This window comes from Amia ocellicauda, chromosome 7 (genome assembly GCF_036373705.1).
Source record: "Amia ocellicauda isolate fAmiCal2 chromosome 7, fAmiCal2.hap1, whole genome shotgun sequence".
NCBI lineage: Eukaryota > Metazoa > Chordata > Actinopteri > Amiiformes > Amiidae > Amia > Amia ocellicauda.
In genome coordinates this window covers 5,319,175-5,340,000 of record NC_089856.1, presented here as the reverse complement: position 1 = coordinate 5,340,000, position 20,826 = coordinate 5,319,175, and the positions used below count along the sequence as shown (strand labels likewise).

The window sequence follows — 20,826 nt, the reverse complement described above, 5'->3', positions numbered from 1 at the left end:
TTGTCACCAAGGAACATGGGAAAAGGCGGTTTAGACGCACAAGGAACGGTATCGTGACAGCATCACATCATAAGCGTCTCAGAAACTACATTAACTGCCTTGCTCTCTTTGAGATTTAGAATGAGATTGCACTGCAAATTAAGAGAAAGTGGGTATGTTTTGTCATTTTTGCATAATTGGCCGTTTCATGTGGGCTACTATCCTCTGTTATTTGTCCCCCCATATTCACATCAAAGGGAAAATCCACCATGGTTGTTCAGCCTTCAGCCTCAGTGATGACCACAGCTGATTACCATAAATACAGATAGATATCTGGGCAGGCAGATATTGATGATACATGGCGTTGCAGTGGAATTCACAGCCCTCATTTGTAGCCTGGCCATTCAGTGATTCATTTAGTCTAATAAATACTGTTCATTACACTACACTTATTCATCGATGATGTATGTTCAGTTTGTTGAATTACCGGTTCAGCCTGGGAAGATCTGGCAAGACTCCAGTTGATTGAACACAGACCTCAGACTGGCCCTGCATTGATTATCTCAGAGCAGCCAACTGGAATCTGGACCACTTTCTCTCGACCGAGGCAGTGTTGAATACCCTCTGAAGTGATATACTGTTCACAAAGTATAGTTTAATGAGCTACATTTATGAAACAAAGTCACCCAATTACATTGTTGCAAATCAACGATGTGAAGACTTTCAAATGCAGTACACCTGTAGATGGGGTAGATAAAACACTTCAGGACTTTAAAGAGCTTCTGTTTTCTATTGCTTTACAGGGAACACATCCAAACCAAAAACAATCCAATAAAACACTTGCTCATAGTTCATTGGTGCTTTTTCTTAGTACACTTCTTTCCAATTAGGAGTGCAGTGGTATATTCATCCTCAAGCTGAACTACTGCATATATCTTTTCAAATGTACGTTCATCTGCTTAGAAGTTCGGTATAATAATCATAATAAAGAAAAGTGTAAATAAAATACACTTCTCTTTTGGTGCCTAAGTGTGATCTCTTGTAATATCAGTGCCTTGTAGCTCTCACAGTGACAAGTTTGTAGCAGAAAGCTTCCTACCCTCCCCCATAACCTTCCAGCATCTCTTTGCTGCCAACTGTTTTGGATTCCATCTCAATCCTGCTGCAATATCTCCCCAAAACAAGACAGGAGCTACGACATCTGCTACTGAATGGGTTGAGGCCTCCTGCTGCCCAGGGACCCCATCCGATCAACAGATACTAAGACTCTGCTGTTGCCTTTAGCTTTGAACGAGTCAATAGGCCTAACCAGCCAGTCCACAGTGAAGTATGCTGAGAAACGAATTAGGATGAGACAGTTCAGACAGGCAGCCTCAATCTCACTGTATGAAGTGTGCACTGGTTTCATTGTTTTCCCCATAGGTGCATTCAAACCTTAATGCCAAAATTAAATTTAAAAAATCAGTTTGGCCTTTTGAATGTGACTGGGCTGAGGAACATTTGACATCCTTTACTGTGTTTGACTTTTCAACTCATTTGCTGAGAAAAGTCTCAAATGGATTAGAAGTAGTTATAGTAGTTGTATTGGTACGAGTGTTGTGATAAATGACTATGTGGGTGTGAAATTGTTTATACAGGATGATTTCAAATTGGAAAACTTGATTAGTGTGCAGGATGGATTTCAAAATCTCTTGAAAAAGGCATAATCTAGTATATAACACATCCAGGAAACAAATCATTGTAAATATACATGTTCTTGGCTATAACCATCTTGTTTCTGTGTGTTTTTTTTGTGTGCAGAAAAATGACTATTTTGTATCTTGATTAGAAAGTAAAAGCTAAAACAATTTAATGTGTTTAAAGTATCCTCCTTTGTTCTAATGCCTTACCCATGTCTAAATTGTGGCGGCTGTGTTAAGAGTTGACACTTTGATTTTGTGTTAAGTGCATGCTGTTTACCCACTGATATGGGTTGTGATTGTTGCAAGATGTTGCCATCTGTAAAATATGTACTTGGACAGCTCGTTCTTCATGCTTGTTTATTCATAAATGTCAACATGCAGACTATAGACACGGAATGCACAGAACTAGTCTGACTGCTAGAGGAAGGAAAAAAGGATTGGATACACTTAAACTCTGCCCAGTTTCTGAAGATAACCAATCAGACCAGGAACATCCTGTGACTTCTTGGAAATTTACAGAACTCACTTGTGCAAGTAGAATTGCAATACTGTGTTTAAGGCTGATGCTTGGAGCTAATTGACAGCCAGCAAACTCCTTATCCCTGGCTGTGACTTCATCTCCGCAACAGTGGATGTGAACCTTCAAGTCTCATCCTCTGGAGCAGTTTCTCTCTCTTGTATGGGAAACATGCACTGACGTAATCTGTCCTCTTGCAGATTAAGAGTGGAGAGAATGCAGCAAACATTGCGGGGGAGCTGGTGAACCACACCAGGGGCAAGATTCATGCTGGGGACGTCAGCTCGTCTGTCCGCCTCATAGAGCAGCTGCTGGACATCCTGGATGCCCAACTGCAGGCCCTGAGGCCCGGCAACAAGGAGTCCGCAGCCCGCAACTACAACAAGGTACTGTACTGAGGCACTGCCGCACGTGATACTGCCACAGGGCTCAGACACTGGAGACACCACGCCACAGTGTGGTAAAGTACAGTACTGACACAGAGATACCACACTACAGTTGCTCAAGTTCTCACACACAGTGACATCACTCTACAGGACAGTACAGTACTGCCAAACTGAGACATGGTGCAGAACCACTGAGCCACACCTACAACCTTGAATTTACTTGCAGTAGGAAATGGGTGGTACCCGTATGGTACAAAAGAAGGGAGATCTGTGACACAGCCTAAGCCATATAATACGGTGTATGCAGTTGTTTTTTCTCTCTGAAATGGTAACACAGCCTCTTTTTTTCAGCTACAGAAGAGGGAGCGCACCTGCCGAGCATATATCCAGGTAAAACCCCACTCAGCTGTCCACTGACACTGTTGCCTGTCCTTCACTGGTTAGAGAACCAGTATACACTCTCCCCAGTTTCCTGTCACTGCATCGCACTTCCTGTTGCGTCAAAGACCAGGAGCAGCCAGCGCTGGTCCTACATAGACCCGATCCAGCAGGTTTTATAGCTAACCCCACAGTCCGGTTTATTTTAATGATCCTTTAAGATGATCTAGTCAAATCTTGCACCTGACTTTCACCTTCCCGAGCATAAGTATGCAGCAACAAACGCACTTTCCCAGCATTCTTTGCTTTGCATCCCTCCTCCACAACCAAACGCCACTGTCCTTATGGCCAGGTCTTCATTCCCATAGTCAAGCAAGTTTAGGCTCAAATAGACTCCATTTGACTTCTACAACACACGTCTGTTTGTGGTCGTCAGACTCCTCAAATTGTATTAGGTTCGACACACACTTCCGAGAAAATACCTGTCACTTTCAAAATCCCATGTTTAATCATCTCTTCTCCATTTGAAAGTCTCTCTCTCATTCTCTTAATGTCACTATCACTCCCTCACTATTGATCTAACAGTGTATTTCTCTTTCTCTCCTTAAATAGTCTCTCTCTCTGCATGGGTCTCTATCTCTTGAATCTCTCTCTGACCGTCTCTCCTTTTCCCTTGACTGTCTCTCGCAGAGTTTGCCTCCCCCTTCAGCCTAGAGCCCATCCAAACCTTGACTCCCCTGCGCAGACAAATGACAAACTTATTTCCTACTACGTTTTTCAATTATAAGCAGTAGAAAGCGGCTTCTGAGAAGTCAATTGAATCGTGATAGGTGGCAAGCTTGTAATTTTTTCCTTGGCAGGTAAGGCAAAAGTTCTGCTACAGTCATAGGCGATGCGTCCCTCTCCAACTCTGTCTCTCTCTCTCTAACGGTCTCTTTCTCCTGGCTGTTGCAGGCAGTGGTCCAGACGGTCGATAATCTCCTGCGGCCGGAGGCTCTGGAGTCGTGGCAGGACATGAACTCGACAGAGCAGGCCCACACTGCTACCATGCTGCTGGACGTGATGGAGAAAGGGGCCTTCCTGCTGGCCAACAACTTGTATGAGTCCAAGTTCATAGACAAGGGCATCAACATCGGTGAGTGAGCAACTGGCCCATCTCTCATCAATCTTTTATTGTATTCATAAATGGGGCAGGGGATGGGTGGTGGAATTTGCAATTGGGATCTTATGACAGCCTGCTGATTAGGAATGGCCTAAGTGTTCGCACGGCAGCGCTCCCGGGCGGCCGATATGCCCCAGGAGGGTTGTTGCTGTGGGCAAACTCCGGCTGACTCGAGCCTGGCCGATCCCTGACAGGCGCTCCGATAAAAATACCAGCGTGGGTTTTAGCTCCTCTGGCTAAAGTGACATTGCTCTTCAGTGGGACTGAAAGCCAGGCTTGTTTTTGTGCTTCTCGTTTGGTGGAAACTGGGAAGTAATGGCAACAGAGGTCGAATGCAATTGCTCGGACAATCACCTGAAGATGTGCGTGTCCTAACGTTGGTGCTCCCTTAACAGTTTGCCGTTGTGCTCACCTCTCTCCCGTTAATGGGTCCGTCATTCACCTGCTGGCCTGCCTCTCCCTGCCTCCTAGATGCATTAACCCCTCTCTCGCTCTCTCTCTCTCTCTCTCTCTCTCTCTCTCTCTCTCTCTCACTCTCTCTCTCTCTCTCTCCCCCCAGCTCTAGAGGTGTGGGTCCTAAACACAGAGACAGACCTGCAGGATCTTAGCTTCCCCCAGTCTTTCTCCAGTGACAGCTCCATCCAACTCTCCGCCTCCACTGTGAAGCAGTACAGTCGCAGCGGTGAGACGCGTTGACACACACACACACGCATGTACACACACACACACTTTTCATTGCACCTTCTGATTTTGTGAGGGACAAAATGATTCCGAATGTAAAAAAGAAAACCGGATTGCGTCACTGGACACAATGCTGAGACAAATTGCGATCTCACAAAGGCATTTTCTCCTTTTTAATTAAATGGCGGCAGGTCGGGAATGGGTTTTTCAAAGGGGAGCAGGAAGTCTTGGTGAGGAAATAAACAGCAGAAGAAAAACAGAATGCCTATTCATACCAGACTGCAGACACACTGCCGGTGGTTCCTTTTGCAACAGGAAAGCAACACAATAAACCGTATGATGCTGAACTCAACATCTTGATTCATTTTAATGGTGATTAAAAAAATGGTGATGTCCTCCACTCTGGTACCAAGAAGAGCTGATGAAAAGATCCAGGAACATTCTGAATATGTTCAGCCTTGTTTCCTCCTGTAATGGGTGGATTATTTATTTCATTTCTGTGCGTTGTTACTCTTGCGATATTGTCTATATGGAAGGAAAAAACTGTATTTGGTGCCTTGGATAAAGGAAGCTGCTAAAGAACGCGATGAAGATGAGAAAAAGACGATGCAGAACAACCACAACAACAATAATCCTCCTCGATAGTGGGCTTAGACAAAACGAGGGGAAAATGTCTTGTTGGTTAACCAGGTCACCAAATTCTTCCAGTTCCACCCAAAAAAAGTCTCCTTTGATTATATCGTCTGAAAAAAAACACTGCTTTAGAAACACACTACATGGAGTAAATAAAAACCTTCTGTGTGGTGATTAATGCGCTTTTTCAGTTCACCAACATGATCTCAATCCCCCCGTCCCTTTCCGAGCAGTGACCGTAGTCAATTTATAATGCAGCGTTTTAACTTTTTTTTTTGTGCTATTTCCATCTTTCCCTAGCGACAGCAATCACCCCATTTGAATGTGGTGAGGTTGTGCGTACAGGCAGGGAAAAAGAGACAGAATTAAAAAAAACAACAACAAAAAAACACTGAAAGCTGTTCTTCATTCAGCTACATCAGAGAGCTCTTCTCTGTCTGACACATCGCATCTGTTCTGTCTCAGGGGGAACCCGCCACTTCACGATCCCCGGAATATCAGGATGAGCTAAAAGCCCGGGCCATGGAAAAAAAAACAAAAAAGCCAAAGAAAAGGCTGTTCTTCGGAACGGCGGCTTCTCACTTGTGGCTTCAGGACCATTTGGCTGAGCAGTTGCAGACGCCAAACACACAAGATTTGGATAATACAGCTGGCTTTGCTCTCTCCCACTAGATCCCTTTTCTAGCAGGCTGACAAAACTCCCAAACACCGAACAAATGGGACGGGGGGAGTTCATGTGTTGGAGGGGAGCGGGGAGGGGCGGGTGCGGTGGTGCGCCATATCAGCAATACCAGAGATCTGCTAAAGCTGGGAGAATTACACTCACTCTGTTTGTATTTCTTTTAAAAGCTGGATTCTCATAGGGGATTTTCAAAAGCCTTTTTGAACTTCCCACTGTTTAATTTTCTACATTGCTCAATATCATTATTAATAATGATAATTATAATCTAGCAATTGGTTAAAATGAACAGTGTTCCATATTAACAGTGATGTTCAGACTGTACAATGCACTAGTTAGAGCTCATCTGGATACTGTGTACAGTTCTGGGCTCCACACTTCAAGAAAGATATCGCTGCTCTAGAGGCAGTTCAGAGGAGAGCAACCAGACTTATTCCAGGTCTGAAGGGAATGTCCTACTGAGAGACTGAGGAACTGAACCTTCTCACCCTGGAACAGAGGAGACTACGTGGGGACTTGATTCAGGTCTTCAAAATCATGAAAGACATCAACCACATCAAACCAGAGGAGCTTTTCCAGATCAGCAGGGACACACGCATCCGGGGACACAAATGGAAATTGGGCTTCAGAGCATTCAAGACAGAAAACAGGAGACACTTCTTCACACAGAGAGGCATCACAATCTGAACAAACTCCCCAGTGATGTGGCTGAAGCTGAAAATTTGGGAACATTTAAAAATAGACTGGATAGGATCCTTGGATCACTTAGTTATTAATGGACACCAAACGAGCATGATGGGGCAAATGGCCTCCTCTCATTTGTAAACTTTCTTATGTTCTTATAACATTACTGGGGTAACAGAATCGCTTAAAACAATCATTCACATTTCAGTGAATAGAATCCTGGTACTAGGAGAAGATCCGAATGGTCTACAGGTGTAATCTGAACAGATGTGTTGGAAGGAGCGTCGTCTTCTCTTTGAGCATTATAGAAAGTGACTCCTACAGCATCTGAACGCTCATAGTGGGAAGTCAGATCGAGAGTCAGTGTAGAGTAGGCAACAGTGGATCAGCGCGAGAACTGGGCTCCTCCTGTCGCCTCAGGGGTTTGTTATCTCTTGACATTGGAGCTCTGACGTGTGCCGCTCCTTGAGAAGAAGTGATGAGTGCGAGTTGCGAAATAACAAAGGATCGCTCTGTAAAGGCAGCGATGGAGTCTTGAAAGACATTCACTGACAGAGGACACGTCTGCACGGGGTTCTGAGTGAAGGAGCGACGGGGAGATAGCCGGGGCCCGCGAGTGGAGCCGTGTCTCCTGAGTGTCACTTGACTTCGGGGAAAGCGCGTGCCAGGCTTTGAAGGAGAGTGCGGCCACGTGGCGGTAGATGGGATGGGTAGACGGTGGTGGGGGGGGTCTGGGTGTCGATAAGATAAGCAGCCATGGAAAACGCCTCTCGTCTTATCAAACCTCTCTTTTTTTCCTTTCTAATAAGAATAAAGACAAGCATAAAAGATAGATTATCGCCGCTGTCTGGGAAGAGAGAAGAAAAAAAGCATCAGTCAGTTTTAAAAGGCTTTCAGTCAGTCAGTCAGTCAGTCATTCATGCAATCGTTCATTCCTAAAAGGAAAGAGAGCTCTTTCATCCCACAGTGGCCCTTGCCCTTAAATATGTGCATTAATGAAACTCAAATTTAAAATTCCTGTATGTCTGTGTATCTTTGTGCCCTTGTGCTCCTGTGAGCCTGTGAAGGAAACTCTGTCACAGCAAGTGGGATTTATTTCATGGATAAGGTTTATTAAGTAAAGTTTAATCTTCCCGCATGTTATTTATTTACCTGTACAAAGAAGCCCTGAGTGTTATTGACATTAACCTGCAACGTCAGCTTCATACCTTGTGTTTGAATCTCAGTTGCTGTTCCACATTAGGTAAACATTTGTCAAGTTAACCAATAGTTCTAATACAAAATTGAGAGTAAGTCATACAGAAGAATCCTTTAGTGGTTTCAGTGCGCACTTAATGCATCAAATCAATTCCTTGAAATGTTATGACCTTTCAGTTTCATGTCTATGATCGTACAGCCTCGTCTTCTTGTCCCCCCACTAAAGAAAGGCCCGGCCTGAGTAATTTCCTGCACTTCCAATTAATTTTCCTTCCCTGGACCTGTTCACCCAGCACACACATTGACAGGAACAACTCATCAACCCAGTCCTCCTCTAATGCTCGCCCTCATTGACCGGTCACAGTGATTCAATTGCATCCCTAGTTACGGGCCTTTCCCCTGGGGTGCAGGTGTTGTGAAGGTGGTGTTCGTCCTCTATAAGAACCTGGGCCCCTTCCTGTCCACCGAGAACGCCACGGTGAAGATGGACCTGGAGCCCGGCTCGCCCAACAAAGGCCTGGTCGTGAACTCGCACGTCATCTCGGCGTCCATCAACAAAGAGTCCAGCCGCGTCTTCCTCACCGAGCCGGTCATCTTCACCCTGCAGCACCTCCAGGTACGAGAACCACATTTACTAACAACATGAACCAAGTAGCTTTCATAATCATAGATAGTGTTTGTCCAAGTTTCAGGTTACAAACAGGTCAATTTGAATTGGCAGCTGATGGAAGTGGGATTCACAGTTTGAACACAGACAATGATGTTTGTTTTTGCTCTATATGACTCCTGTATTGTGTGACTGACAATCTCTGTGGCAGGGTTAGATTCTTCAGGCTGAACTCGAGCTATGGATTCAATCAGTACAGAAATCAATTGCTCCACGGATGATTGCTAGGCTACCACATTGATGAACACACGCAAGCTGCTCCAGGGTGCTTGTTATAGGCGGAATCAGATGATCTTGTTGACTGCAGTGAGTGCTGAGGACGTGTTGGCGGGCAGACTCAGAGACGTGCAGTTCTGTAACGCTTGACTCTCTCCCCTCAGCTGGAGAACCACTTTAGCCCCAACTGCTCGTTCTGGAACTACTCGGAGCGCTCGATGACAGGCCAGTGGTCGTCCCAGGGCTGCCGGCTGATGGAGTCCAACAAGACCCACACCACCTGCTCCTGCAGCCACCTCACCAACTTCGCCGTGCTCATGGCCCACCACGAGCCCGTGGTACGAACAACCGCCACCACACACACTGCCAGTCACACACACTGCCAATCACACACTCTGACAGTCTTAAGCAGCTTTCAGTGCTCTATGATTAAGCCAGTTGGAAAGCTATAAGGTTCAAGTGTATTAACTCGCCCGTCTCTTCCCCGCATGTATGTCTGTGTGTGTTTCAGTACCCTGGGCGCATGCACGAGCTCATCCTGTTTGTGATCACCTGGGTGGGCATCGTGATCTCGCTCGTGTGCCTGGCCATCTGCATCTCCACCTTCTGCTTCCTGCGGGGGCTGCAGACCGACCGCAACACCATCCACAAGAACCTGTGCATCAACCTCTTCATTGCCGAGCTCCTCTTCCTCATCGGCATCGACAAGACGCAGTACGACGTGAGTACGGGGCGGGGGGGCGGGGTACAAGGACAGGCGGCCAGCTGAGTAACCAAACTGAAAGCACAACGCCGTCCGGAAGCAGGAGTGAAAAGCAAGAACTTTCAAAAAAAGGTCAATGTGCCAAATATTACAGAAGATAGGTCGGGTAATTGTGTACAAGGACTACAGTACCCTTCCATCATACCTTTTATACCATTCTGATCAGACATATCAGTCACCCTAAACAAGGGTTGGCCATCTCATTAAGAAGTCATTCTTGTTGTTGTGACAAACAATTCTAGCCTATTCGTCCTTTCACTTGGGCCCAGTTCCCAGAGGTCCGCTCTCAACCCTCTGATTGAGCAGTAAACGGGTGGTAACCGGTAGAGCTGGGATCGAGAAGTCTCACCTTGGTGAAAAAGGGTGAACACAAGTCTGCCATGTCTCCACAAAGGTAAAGTAGCTTTTAGGATTTCAACACCGGTGCTCCACACGCCAAGAGTCTTTCCCTTTTCTGGATTTACCCGGGGCTACGTGGGCATGAATCCGACGCGACCTCTTCTCATTTGCGCGATGTCATCTTGTCTGTGGGCGGCTCCACCACGAACCCAATCCAGGGTAATTGAATAAGGTGCTGCTTAAATTCCCCTCCGTTTGATTCCCATTACAGCGTTCCTCTTCCAGTTCGCATCGTTTACCAATACCGGCGGAGAACTGATCTGTGCAGCGCTTACCAGGAACGCCTCTGATTATCGACTTACACTTAGGCTTTTTCAGGTCCACTGGATTTGGTAATGGCTCCACGGCCCTTGAATATTAGAGCACAATAAAAGGCTGTGAGCGAGCATGTTATCCCAGTCACGTTCCTGTTGTTATTATGACAGTATTGATCACCAGGGAAATAGCATTGGAATCCCACCGGCAGCCTCTCCCTCAACTCCACGCACCCCCGCTCTCTGACTGTGCCTCTGTGGTCGAGACATCCGAAGTGTGGGGTCCATTCCCGTCGAAGCCCTTTGCTTGAACCAACCCTTCACCAACCACCCTCTGTCTCCCCATCTCTGCCCCCCACCAACTCAGATTGCCTGTCCCATCTTCGCCGGCCTGCTGCACTTCTTCTTCCTGGCTGCCTTCTCCTGGATGTGCCTGGAGGGGGTGCACCTGTACCTGATGCTGGTGGAGGTGTTCGAGAGCGAGTACTCCCGCAAAAAGTACTACTACCTGTGCGGCTACTGCTTCCCCGCCCTGGTCGTGGGCATCTCGGCAGCCATTGACTACCGGAGCTATGGGACCAAGAAAGCGTGAGTACCTCCCACGGCCCCTTTCCCTCCACACCTCAGAGGGCCGCCGTGTCTTTTCACACACACGGGGGCCCAGGGATCGTTACGTTACTGAATTGAACCAAAAGCGCTTCCTGCTTCATTAGTGTAAAGGTAGTGTTGATGATGGGAGGGGTGGCCTAGAGAACCTTCTGGACTGGGGCTCTCCAAAACTTGGTCTGGACAACTGCTGTAGAGGAGATGAGCTGAGCCGCCATCTTCAACCCTACCAAGTGCTGCTGATTGGACATGGGGAACCATTGACATAGACATGTGGAGGAACGTGGATGTTCCTATCATAGACCACTGAAACGGACCGCCGGAGAGAATGAGCAAAGGGTGGCGTCACCTGACCTTTGTGAGGACGCCCCACAGAAAATATTAGTCAGGATCGGCATTGTATTTACTATAAAGGCATCCTTCAGTGTTTTATTTTCTCGCATCTGGTATCTCTATCATAGTCAAGCTCAGGTAAATGACCTGAAGCATGTTTACATAACATGACAATAAATACAACAACAAACTCTTAATAACAAGCCTTACTGACTCGTTTCTATGGTTTAAACATCCCATTTTCTCTACCACAGAATAGACTACCAAGAGACCGCTAGCAGATGGAAGTTTCTGCACAGTGCCAGCTGACCTTGGGAGACTAATACTGTTTCAGTGCCCAGTGGTTCAGCTAATTAAAAACATGTCAAAGTCGAGCCGGATTTTGAGGTATCATTGGGGAGCAGCGCATAATTCATTGGCCTGTCAGAAATGTTCTGCAGTGGAAACAACATGTGTGTTGTGCTTCCTCGCTGCCCGAAAGACTGCAGAAAAAACAGCAACCTAAAACTTCACCACTTGTTGCTGTAGCTTTTCCATTAAGCGCGCCTGCCAGTTTGCGTTTCGGTATCCAACTCTGCGTGAGCACGGGCACTCGAGTCACGACTGCAATCTGATATGTGCAAATGGGGTTGCTGGGGGTCTCAGAAGTTGAAAGAAAGGCTTTGAACAGAACAATAAGCATAAAAAATAAGAAATCAAACCACAAAAACGACCGACGTGTTAAAGAAATAGCCAAAACGGAACGCGCCCCAGTGTGACGGCTGTCTCGTTCTGATCGGTCTGCAGGGGCAAGACTGGCATGTGTAAGAGGAAATGTTATTAGCTGCAAATGGGAGGCCCTGGTGTTAGTGCAGAGGTGAGAATAGAGTGTCTCCACAATCCGTATTAAGAGCAGAGAATTGGGTGACAGTGTCAGGATCTGAGAATCACATCTGCCCATCGCTGGGAAGATGACAGAGCAGCACAGGTGTAATAACGCTGTGTGCTTTCTTTGTCTAGGTGTTGGCTGAGAGTGGATAACTATTTCATCTGGAGCTTCATCGGGCCAGTCTCTTTTGTCATCATGGTGAGTATCCTCCCGTCTGCAGATACACCTACCCCAGAGACCTCGGATGCGTGATGGCGAAGTGGGTCGACATATCCCCAGTGATCACGTACACTCGGAAGCCATTGTCCTATGCATAAAAAGCAAGAAAGTACAATATACAGCTTCCATTCAAATTAGTCCAAGGTTTGTATTGGCTCCCAGAAGACATTTTCCACTGCCATAATTTCACATAGTTTACACAGACTTCTTCATCCAGATAACAGTTATGTGCTGACTGTGTTTTCAAGAGATTAACAAAAGAGTTAAGGAAAGCAAATTAAATGTCCCTGTTTTGTTTTTTTAATAAAAGAGGTGTGGTATGGCTTATGTTTTCTGCCCATGGGCCGGTGTATCAGTCTAATAATGTCATGAGGCCTTTATATGTCATCTCTATCTGTGCGTCCGTGTAATTTTGCCAGTTCTGCCAAGTAGCCCATCTTGACCTTTGCCCTCTACCCTCCGCAGCTGAACCTGGTGTTCCTGATGATCACGCTGCACAAAATGATCCGCAACACCTCCGCCCTCAAACCTGACTCCAGCCGCCTGGACAACATCAAGTGAGCCTCCACTTCATCTGCTCTCCCCCCTCTGATCTCGCATAGACCTCCGTTTCTGTTCAGGTCATCTCTCTGATCCACGAAAGCAGGGTCTCTCACATCCTCCACACCACTTCAGTATTTTAATCCAATCAGCCTGTGACCTTTTTTCCACCCTCTGTATCTTCACTGCCTATATGTAGTCTTGGTACTTTTCCATGTTTATGTCTCCAGGCCTGTTTTTTGATGAAATCGCAGAGATCTAATGACGAATGGTGTTGTTAAATCACTTCCACTAGGATACTCTTTGAACAGCAAGCAGGCAACTCCAGGGGGTCTTATCGAAACAGTCTAAAACAATGTTCTGGTCAGGGTCATATCTGCAACATTTTTCTCGCATAGTGTGTGTCTGAACCAAAATACAACCAAACTGCACCCTGACACCTTGTTCCAGAATGAAATAAACAAACACTTTGCTGCCTACTTAGTTACTCAGTCAGGGATCGGTTGTCGACACTTCGTTTCCTGCACACTCCCGCCCATCCCGTCTAGCACCGAGGTCGACATTTGATTGAAAGCAGAGGAACTGTTAGAAAGCTGGGAGAATTAAAAAAGCTGAACAGAAAAAAACCTCTGCTGTCTTTCTATAGGTGCACATCTGCGCACATCTTTTCAGCGAGTGCACTGCCCTCCACGGAGAGTCACAGCTGGGCGCAACAAGCAAACACTGGCACACAGCGCTAATAGATTATTTTTAGCACCAAGAACATATTTATCCAGCTTCCTGTTATAAAGCGTGTCTTTGGCAGATCTAAAGCCAAGCTTCCTCGTATTTTAATTGCTATTTTCCTGGCTTTCTATTTGCAAACCGAAATGATCGTTCAGGTGTCTTCTGCTTTTATGCATCAGTGGCATAAACAACAACTATAGCATTATGAAGGCCGAGCGAGAAAAAGATTTTCTAGGCAGCGGTGCAACGTGCATAATACCAGAACGGGGGTGTTAAACGATGTTCCAAACTGAAGCCGTCGTTATTAATTCGATTGGATGCCTTTACGCCCGACACACTTCCCAAGCTAATCAAAAGTACAGGTGCGAATCTTTTTTGCTGCTGTTTCTTTTTCGGCTTAAAATGAATACCCCCTTACTCCTTTGATCCTTGGAGCAGCTGTGGAGACTTCAGGGAGATTCTGTAGTAAATACGGGCTTGTTAGCAGAACAGGACCGATGCCAACCAATTAAACCAGGAAACTGAGAGGAACCTGTCGCATAGAATACACCAGCCTATCAATGTTCAATCACAACATTTTGTTTATGGCTTAATTGGGAAGCATTAGCCCTTCATAAAAAAAAGCTGATTACCCGTGTACAGAAATGCCCCTCTCTAGGCATGCATGGGGCAAGAAATGTAAGCAAACAGAACCTGATGCCCAAGACTCGTACACCATTTTGCCAAGCCTCCTTTAGACACGTCCGTTTGGATGACAGCTTTAGACCGTTGTAATACCGTAATCCCCTTCACCGGATTGTGTAGAGGAATTTCTTTGTGTTGATCTCGACAACCTTGCACTATCAGTAATCTGTTACTCTTTGTGTGCTTTGAGTGACTGTTAATCCGTGAAAGTCGCCTTGGATAGAGGTGCCTGCTAATGACATAATAACATTAATAATTATAATTAATATAATAAGAGTAGCACAGTCAGCGGGTAGCCAGAAATACAGGGTTGTGGGGTTTAAGGACGTCTTGTCATTATTTCTAATGGGAAATCGATGGGAGATTTGATTGGGTGCCTGGGCTCGTAACAAACTACAGGGGAGAGGAGATGGGGCAGGCGGCGCTGGGAGGGTGTTGAATGGCTTGGCAGGTTGCGTGTGTAAATTTGTCAGATTTACAGTCGGTTGTAAAAACGTATCTCTGCTTAATGGGGGACGGATTGTCCTGGTGTCTGTGAAGACCGCTGACTGTCCAGGAGCAAGCCTTCATCTGAGCACGCCTGCTAGTGCCATAAAAACAGTGCGCTGCATCCAAACGTGTTGTTGCCACCATTGATGCCTGCTGTCCTCCCATCCAGCCACCCGCCTGAGGAGCCTAATGCTCTGTGTGTTGTCTTTTGCAACCGCTTTCAAGACAGCAGTGGGCTCTGGTGCAGGAGATGTGTCCTGGCGTTTGCTGTCTGGTGTGATATAAACGACCTTGCTCAAGATTACGACAGCAGTGTCCCCCACCTGGACTTGAACCTCTCAGGAGCCCTGACCACTTCTCCACGCCACTGGCTGGCTATGTTGTTAAAAGTGTGGATTGAGGAACGCACCAGTGAGAATCCACTCATCAGCACTACAAGACCGATCTCTCTGCTCCGGTCATCAGAGGAGGCCAAGCCAGGCATTTTGGAGGAGAGAATGCATTGCCCACGCAGATTGGCGTTGCTTCCTGCCTGTTGTTGCCCTGCATTGAGCTCGGAAAAGGCAGTTCAGAGGTTATTATGAATGGAAGAATCACAATAGCAGCAAGAAATGTCAGCACAGAAGGAGAGCCATTCAAAATGCAGTCGATCGGCAGCAAGTAATAACCAGGAAAATAAGGATTGGTATTATTACTTGGATAAGAACAAATCATATTAAAACCAATGAAAAAAGCTTTTGGTTAAAGCAGTTTCTACTTGTATGCTATTATTATTATTATTGTTGCAGATTTCCTTATACAAAGCATTCAATTCATAGAGATAAACAAATTACATATTTATGTATTATACCAATAAACCGTGTAGTGTATTGGTTTAGTGCAAGGCTCAATGCAGATAAATCACAACAGGTAATGTGAAAACGTGTGATAGTACATGTATAATGTGCAAAGGATAGGAGAGGATGTGAGTCATTGTCAGACTATGGTTCGGGTGCTGGGGATCAGTCACTGTTGCAAAGAATATGAAGCAGCGCACACAGGTATGTGCTCTCCACGCGTTAATTCATATTATGGGATGAAACAAGGAAATAGATGGTACGGTAAATGTGATCACTTCAACGAGAGGGAGGGCACATCCTTTAAGGGTTAGGCAGCAGGAAATTAGTCACACCCCTTCAAAAAATACATCCTAACTTCATATTTAGTTTTTAAAACTGAGTTTACACATGGCAACAATTCTTTGCAAGTATTGTCGACAAATGATTCCTGGCAGGCAAACACCCCAGTGCAATGTAATGATCAGGATTGCTTGTCGTGTCGCCGAGAGAGTCGGGGAGAGACATTTATTTTCGCAGTTATTTTAAATCATCTCTTTTCGGGGGGGAATCACTGCAGGCCAAGTGGAACAATCTGCCAAACCTGCTACTTTACCCAATTAAAAGAAACTTGAACTGCCATGAAATTGCTAGGAATAGCGCCGGAGAAGAAACTGACAAGTGTAGATTACAAAATTAATTGCTGGCGGGTTACTGAAAGCGAGTTTTTTCATTCCGACGCGGCATTCTGGCTCTTTCAATCGCAAGAGCCGTTGTTCAGTAAAAAAGACACAGAAAAACTTCAACGGGGTCTTGATTTGGGAGCAGATGGAGTTGTGTTCGCATTTCCGATAACTCTGTTCACACTTCAGACAAGCGTGAAAATAGTAGTGTCCGCTTTGTATTTATTTTTTCTCTCTAAAGTGGCTTTCCATGATGTTAGCGTGTCACCTCCCCCTCCTCCACCTCCCAAACATCTCTTTCTCAGCTGGTTCAGAAATCAATGGCACCTTACTTGGACTGTGAATGAAATACCAGTCAGAGCAGCTATTTCATCTTGAAAGCCGGGACGTGAATGCAATTGTCCGTTAAATGTGTGGAGCCGTGACCGGGGGTTCTGTATGTGTGTATGTGTGTGTGTGTGTGTGTGTGTGTGTGTGTTTATGAGTGTGACGGTGTTGGCAAACAGGAGCTGATTGCATTGGGCATCTGGCCTGGCACAAGATTGAGTATGATGCAGTCTTTTTCCCCCGAAATGCATCTTCTCGAGGTGCGATCTTTATCAAGTCATGAATTTAAATTGTCATCTCTTCCTGAATGAGTTGAAAGTATCATAGGAAGTGACCTCGTGACCTCTTGCACTGGCCAAAGCTATTACATTGTAGCGTTAGTGATTTTTAAAATGTGTCAGTAGCCTAGGATGTAGGTGTTGGCAACAGAACAGTGAAATTAAATCTGCCAAGTTGTCCCGATCTGATTGGTAGGTTGGGAATATCCATACCCATGTAGAATTAGTGGCTAATCCCTGATTGGCCCTTTTGACATTTTGAATCATCCGTTGTCCTTTGTAAGTGATCTCACACTGACAAAAATCAGAATTTGGGTGCAAGAAAATCTGAACCTGGGGGAGGTGTGCCAGTGTGAAAGTGTGAAGGGTGGCCAGTCTCAGTTGTCACCTCTTTTTTCCTTCCTTCCTTTTTTTGTTCTCCTCGTCTCACAAGTGTTCACACTGATGAGCATGAGTTCACACTGATGAGCATGAGTTTTTTTTTTTATAAGATTATAAAAAAATCTCGACACTGTCCCTCCCCATCTTTCTCTCTCTCCCTCTCTCTCTCTCTGTCCTTCACTCTGCAGGTCTTGGGCTCTGGGTGCCATAGCTCTGCTGTTCCTCCTGGGTCTGACCTGGGCGTTCGGCCTATTGTTCATTAACGAGAACACAGTGATCATGGCCTATCTTTTCACAACCTTCAACGCCTTCCAGGGCATGTTCATCTTCATCTTCCACTGCGCCCTGCAGAAGAAGGTCAGTGGCGCCACACCTTGGGGGGGCACAGAACGGGTATGGGGCACCTCGTTAAGAGAGGCATCCGCTTAGAAATCAGTGTGGTGGCACATCACCCAGTCCACGTGCTGGATTCTCTATGGTTAACCAAACTTTGACACCATAGTTATATCAGTATTGTTTAAGCATTCATTAAACTCAATGTATCCTAGAGTTGCATTGTTTCACAGCAGGGATGGCAATACTATCAATGGAGTCAACCAAGTCTAGTACACAATCATCTCTAATTGCCTTCTACATGTGTCTATTGAGGTTCTGCATTACTATTAGAGTAGAACTGCAAATATATCAAAACAATACATGAAAGGAGGGAATGTAGCTTTCATCTGGAAGCCGCACACAAGCAGGCAGGCAAGAGGAATGTTACGGCCCTCGGTGCATGCTTATTTATTTGTCATCTTGGGCCTGTACGTGGAAGAGAGTATTTGTTGTGGCAAATTTTTTGCCATTAGAAGGTGTCTTTTGACACGCAGAGGCTGTTAATAAATCATGGCATGACCCTCCACCACAGGGACCTAATGGTGGTCCACTAGTTTGTATGTTTTATGTAGAAAAACCAACATAAGAGCCTTTAAAAGGTTATAAACCACAGGAGAGCAGTCAAGCCACCTTGATGCCTGGTTTCTCAGTGCCTCACTGATCTGGGAATTTCATGGCTCCACGGGACGGAAAACGAATTTTGCGTCACTATGCAGCAGAATTGGCGAATGTTTTATCCCCTTTGCTATGAATCGTTACTGGGATTTTATTATTATTATTCATATTTGTATTACATGAGATAGTATTAAAGTGGTTTAAATCAGGGTGTGCACTGTGACCCAAATCCATACCTTCCCTGACCCTGAGACCAGCACCAGAACATGGGAGAACAGTGCACAAGAGACCCAGCTTTTAATCCTCTGGTGCTCATCCATTTAGTCAATAGGGCTCTGTCTGTTGTCTGCACCCATACCTTGAGCTGAGCAAAGCTACAGCAGCGCGGGGCTGACCTCTGAGCTGTTGTGTTGTTTGCTGCAGGTCCACAAGGAGTACAGCAAGTGTCTGCGCCACTCCTACTGCTGCAGCCGCACCTCCACCGCCAACTCCCACGGCTCGCTCAAAACCTCCGCCATGAGGGCCAACAACCGCTACTACACGGGCAGCCAGGCGCGCCACGGCTCCGCCCACAGACAGGTAGGGTGCCGTGGTGAACAGAGATCCAAACGTCAACCTGCCTGTGAATCACAAACTGCTTATAAGTTAAGTAGTAGAAATAAACCATGACAGGGTGCGTATGTGACATTTGGGATTGGTGGGGAGTTCAAAGTTTGGATTTGCTCTTGGACAAAGAGTGCAAGTGACCAGAAGAAAAGAAAAACAGGAGGTAACCTCCCTGTACTTTGTCATATATCTTTATTTTATTTATTTTTTTACCTTTATTTGACTAGGAAGTCACAGTGGGATTTGGACTTCTCTGCCATGGGGAACAAGGTAACCTGGAGTAAAAGCAGTATACTGCCACATTACTCTGTACAGCTCTGGTACATTTTCAGAAGGGCTGTTTAGAGAAGGGAATAGAGACACATTAAGAGTTTTGCTCTAATTAAAATTTTTTGGAGAATGAGTTGAAGATGGAGGGGAGCTTTAGAGGGAGACCAGTTTATCATTTCTCTTAAGATGGTGCCGATTCTCTGTTCTGTGTTTTATACCTGAAACTCGTCAGAAAAAAAAAATCAAAGCACTGGAAAAAAGCTCTGTCTGTCCTGAGGTGTCTGTTACCTAGTGTAACAGTTTTTGTTTTTGTATATGTTGGGCGTATCAGTTTATTTCAGATTTCTTCCCTGAATATTTATTTATTTATTTATTTACAATTTTTAGAGAGAATAAATCTGCGTTTTAGTTCTTCTTGACTATGAATCCTAGCAAGACTGACTCCCATTTTGTTTTTCACAATTTCAATAAAATACATATGTAACTATAATAAAAAATAGTAATAATACAATTCTGATGAAGAAAAAGTAAAAAGACAAACTGTTGAAACTGCAGACGTGATCAGCACAAGAATTTCACACCTGGCTCATATGCGGTATATATTGGGGGGAAATCATTTGCAAGTGAAATAAGTCAAAAAGCTAACCAAAGCATTTTGGTGCATTTCATGTCAAACTCAGGCGCTATTCCCTACTGTGAAAAACCAGCTCGTATCGAATTAAGACGAGCTCACGGTTGATTTCCCTATTTTCAATCTATGCAAAATTAATTGGCAGCTTATTTTATAAATAAATTAAATACATTTCAGCACACTCTCCAAGTTGGCATGGGCTTTGTTGCAGCGGTTGGATATCTAATGTTGTGTCTGCCTTCCTGCAGTTTCTTTGTTCTTAAATATTTGTAGCTGGCAGACCTGGCAAATTTACTCCACGACTCAGTATTGAGTTTGGCGGGATTCAAAGTTCTTATTGCTTTGCTAGTGAGTTCTCTGTTTACTCACCGTGGGATGAAAGGAAATTGATGATACTGGCTTTATTGTGTTTTAGAACGGGTGACCAGAGGGGTTTCTCATTTGGCCTCTGCAGTAAAAGCCTCGGCCCCGAGTGCAGGATGTTTTGTATAACGTGGGTCCAACAGCCCTCCAACCCTGTGCTATTGGCAGCAGTGTCAACTGGGCAATCCTCAGCACCTCCCTACCTGTCTGGGGCACCTGCAGGTTGTCAGTTTTTCCAGCTGCAGCGAACCCTCTGATTGGTTGGAATAGCTGCGGGCTGTGGGGCATTCTGGGCTGGCAGTGGAGCTTCATTTCAAACTAGGTGAAAAAAGGGGAGAAAATAAAGTAAGAGCGAGACAGAAGTCAAAATGAAAACAGTTATTACTAGGACTGACGCCGCTCTCCCCCTGCCTGTGTGCATTTCAGAGCCGTATCCGGCGGATGTGGAACGATACGGTGCGCAAACAGACGGAGTCCTCTTTCATGGCCGGAGACATCAACAGCACTCCCTCGCTCAACAGGGGTAAGTCACACTGGTTCCACGCCTGTCCCTGCGCCAGACCCTGCTGAGGAGAGAGATGTGATCGTGACACAGACAGGGTTTTGTTTGTTTCCTCTGCAGATGTGTGTGTGTGTGTGTGTGTGTACATCCTAAAATAGAGAATATATTTGGCTGTCAGCAACACAATACATATGGATGAATTTGCCTCAGTTTAAGGGCAGATTTGGTTTGATCTCAG

The 20,826-nt window shown here is 45.5% G+C and overlaps 1 protein-coding gene across 1 annotated transcript in view; it reads left to right on the top strand.

Moving 5' to 3' along the window:
* The window catches only part of LOC136753801 (adhesion G protein-coupled receptor L1), a 77,085-nt gene that overhangs the window by 36,552 nt on the left and 19,707 nt on the right, over positions 1 to 20,826 (top strand). Inside the window, exons 6-17 of the mRNA XM_066710192.1 lie at positions 2,379 to 2,564; positions 3,897 to 4,077; positions 4,664 to 4,786; positions 8,389 to 8,594; positions 9,026 to 9,199; positions 9,373 to 9,582; positions 10,645 to 10,865; positions 12,216 to 12,282; positions 12,769 to 12,860; positions 17,415 to 17,583; positions 18,640 to 18,795; positions 20,513 to 20,609. Coding sequence (XP_066566289.1) covers positions 2,379 to 2,564; positions 3,897 to 4,077; positions 4,664 to 4,786; positions 8,389 to 8,594; positions 9,026 to 9,199; positions 9,373 to 9,582; positions 10,645 to 10,865; positions 12,216 to 12,282; positions 12,769 to 12,860; positions 17,415 to 17,583; positions 18,640 to 18,795; positions 20,513 to 20,609 — 1,882 coding nt within the window. The remainder of the gene's footprint in view (positions 1 to 2,378; positions 2,565 to 3,896; positions 4,078 to 4,663; positions 4,787 to 8,388; positions 8,595 to 9,025; positions 9,200 to 9,372; positions 9,583 to 10,644; positions 10,866 to 12,215; positions 12,283 to 12,768; positions 12,861 to 17,414; positions 17,584 to 18,639; positions 18,796 to 20,512; positions 20,610 to 20,826) is intronic.